Source organism: Procambarus clarkii, chromosome 10, assembly GCF_040958095.1.
Source record: "Procambarus clarkii isolate CNS0578487 chromosome 10, FALCON_Pclarkii_2.0, whole genome shotgun sequence".
Taxonomy (NCBI): Eukaryota; Metazoa; Arthropoda; class Malacostraca; order Decapoda; family Cambaridae; genus Procambarus; species Procambarus clarkii.
This window is the reverse complement of record NC_091159.1, coordinates 44,014,965-44,017,464: the sequence shown is the minus strand read 5'-3', so window position 1 is coordinate 44,017,464 and position 2,500 is coordinate 44,014,965. Positions and strand designations below refer to the sequence as shown.

The following is a 2,500-nucleotide window of genomic DNA, read 5'->3' as shown; positions in this document are numbered from 1 at the left end:
CTCCGGTACCAGACATATCTCCGATATATGAGCAGACTTAATAAGGGGGTAAGTACAAAAATGTTGTGGACTCCTTCTCACATTGGCCTGCAGGAACATGATAAAGTTGACGCCCTTGCTAAGGTTGCGGTAAATAAAGACAGTATTGAACGGAATTTTGAGTTATCAAATAGGTCCCTTAAAAGTGTCATTAGACAAGAACTCCTGGATGGATTTGAAGAAAGTAGAACAGTGCAAACTGGAACTAGCAGGTCCATTGTTTATCACAAGAAATGTTTGAAGTAAAACATGTGTTTGGGGCAAGTAACAAAGTCAGTAGACTAACAGATGTTGTCACAGCTCGTATAAGACTTAGCTACAAGTATCTCTGGCAGTTCGGCTTGTATAGGAATCTAGATGAAGTAAAGTGTAAAGTGTGTGGACAAAGACAGGGACACACACACTCGAACACTATGTCTTGGACTATGGTAAAATTGAGCCATTTAGAGATAAATCTAAACTCACGTTGTATGAAATGGCAAACCATCTTAATAAATACCTGAAATCCTAGCACTGTATCCATATTTCGCGCCCAGTAGATAAACGACATATGAAATTAAGACCTACCATTAATGTATAATGATTTACTGTAAATATTTTGCTCCTGAAATAGAATATTCACTGTAACAAGCTAACACTGTAATTATAAGGTGGGAAGGAAAGATGAAATTGTTAATGTAATAATCTCCGTTGAGGTCTGATAAAAACCTTTTGTGCCCCTCTGTAATCCTTTTTGCGCTACCGCTCACAGGATGAGTATGGGGTGCACAATAAACTAGCAGCCTCCGGCGACAACAATAAAAAATCTTCCCTGACGCAGGTTCGCCGGGGAGTGCTGCAGGGGCCTCTCTGGACGGACAAGCGGACGCTCTTCGTGGAGCTGGTGGTGATGGCGGACCGCGAGATGTACCGTCACTACCGCACCGTCCCCGCCGTCAAGGACCGCGTCAGGAAGGTCGTCAACGCCGCCAATGCCGTGAGTAACCGCCTGACACCATCTGTGTTACTCTGGAGGTAACCACCTGACACCATCTGTGTTACTCTGGAGGTAACCGCCTGACACCATCTGTGTTACTCTGGAGGTAACCGCCTGACACCATCTGTGTTACTCTGGAGGTAACCGCCTGACACCATCTGTGTTACTCTGGAGGTAACCGCCTGACACCATCTGTGTTACTCTGGAGGTAACCGCCTGACACCATCTGTGTTACTCTGGAGGTAACCGCCTGACACCATCTGTGTTACTCTGGAGGTAACCACCTGACACCATCTGTGTTACTCTGGAGGTAACCGCCTGACACCATCTGTGTTACTCTGGAGGTAACCACCTGACACCATCTGTGTTACTCTGGAGGTAACCGCCTGACACCATCTGTGTTACTCTGGAGGTAACCACCTGACACCATCTGTGTTACTCTGGAGGTAACCGCCTGACACCATCTGTGTTACTCTGGAGGTAACCGCCTGACACCATCTGTGTTACTCTGGAGGTAACCACCTGACACCATCTGTGTTACTCTGGAGGTAACCACCTGACACCATCGGCAAATAAAAAACAGAAATAATTGATGTTAGTTTGAGATAGATATTATCTTTGTTAGTCTGAGGTGTGTTTGGTGAAGGTGCGCCCGGCGAAGGTGCGCCTGGTGTACCGTGTATCACAGCGCTGGTGGCGTGGGGGCGCCCCCAGCGCTTCTATTTTCTGCTATTCTGGTACTGTACTTCTCATATGGTGCTGCTGTACCTGGTGAAACTGCAAACAAGAGCTGTAATTCTTCCTCAGCTCAGTTGAAACCTACTCCTAGATACCCATTTATTTCATGAACCTGTTATGCATCAATTAAAATATACTTTATTCATTAACATCATTATGTAACAGTCATATAAGGAACAGAATGACCCTGTAGCCAACAGTGTGCCAGAGCCTTCATGTGATCAGTTGACCTGATCTCCCGTGTATCAACCTGTTGAGCGAACAAGTTCCAGATGCGAGTCAGCATCGGAGTGAATGATCGCTCATGGAGTGATCTTCTTGGGAAAGGCAGTTCCTGCATGAGACTGTTGAAGGTTGAGAGTCTAGTGCTACGGGTGGCAACTATCGGTAGTCCATGGAGTTGGGCGAGGTGCGGAACTTTGAGGATGTTGGCCTTGTACATAACATAATTAACATTATGACACCAACGTCACGGCGGTGTTGCAGGCGCTGATGTTGAGACCGTTCCCGCCAGACATGGTCAAGATTAGAGATAAGCCTTCTTGCCCGTCTCTCCACTTTGTCCAAACGTCTGATGAATGATGGGGGAGTGGGGGGGGGGGAGGTGATCCAGGAAAGGGGTTCCTACTCTAAATGAGAGCGAACTTGTGCTTCATGTAAGGTTTAGCAGCCCCTCGCTGTTAAGGTGTGAGATGCGCCGTGGGGCTGATAGTTTTCTGGCTGACTTATTAGCTATCTCTAATCTAT

The 2,500-nt window shown here is 46.6% G+C and overlaps 1 protein-coding gene across 1 annotated transcript in view; it reads left to right on the top strand.

The window, feature by feature from the left end:
* The window catches only part of LOC123775331 (uncharacterized), a 49,177-nt gene that overhangs the window by 29,128 nt on the left and 17,549 nt on the right, over positions 1–2,500 (top strand). Inside the window, 1 exon segment of the mRNA XM_069321959.1 lies at positions 860–1,015. Coding sequence (XP_069178060.1) covers positions 860–1,015 — 156 coding nt within the window.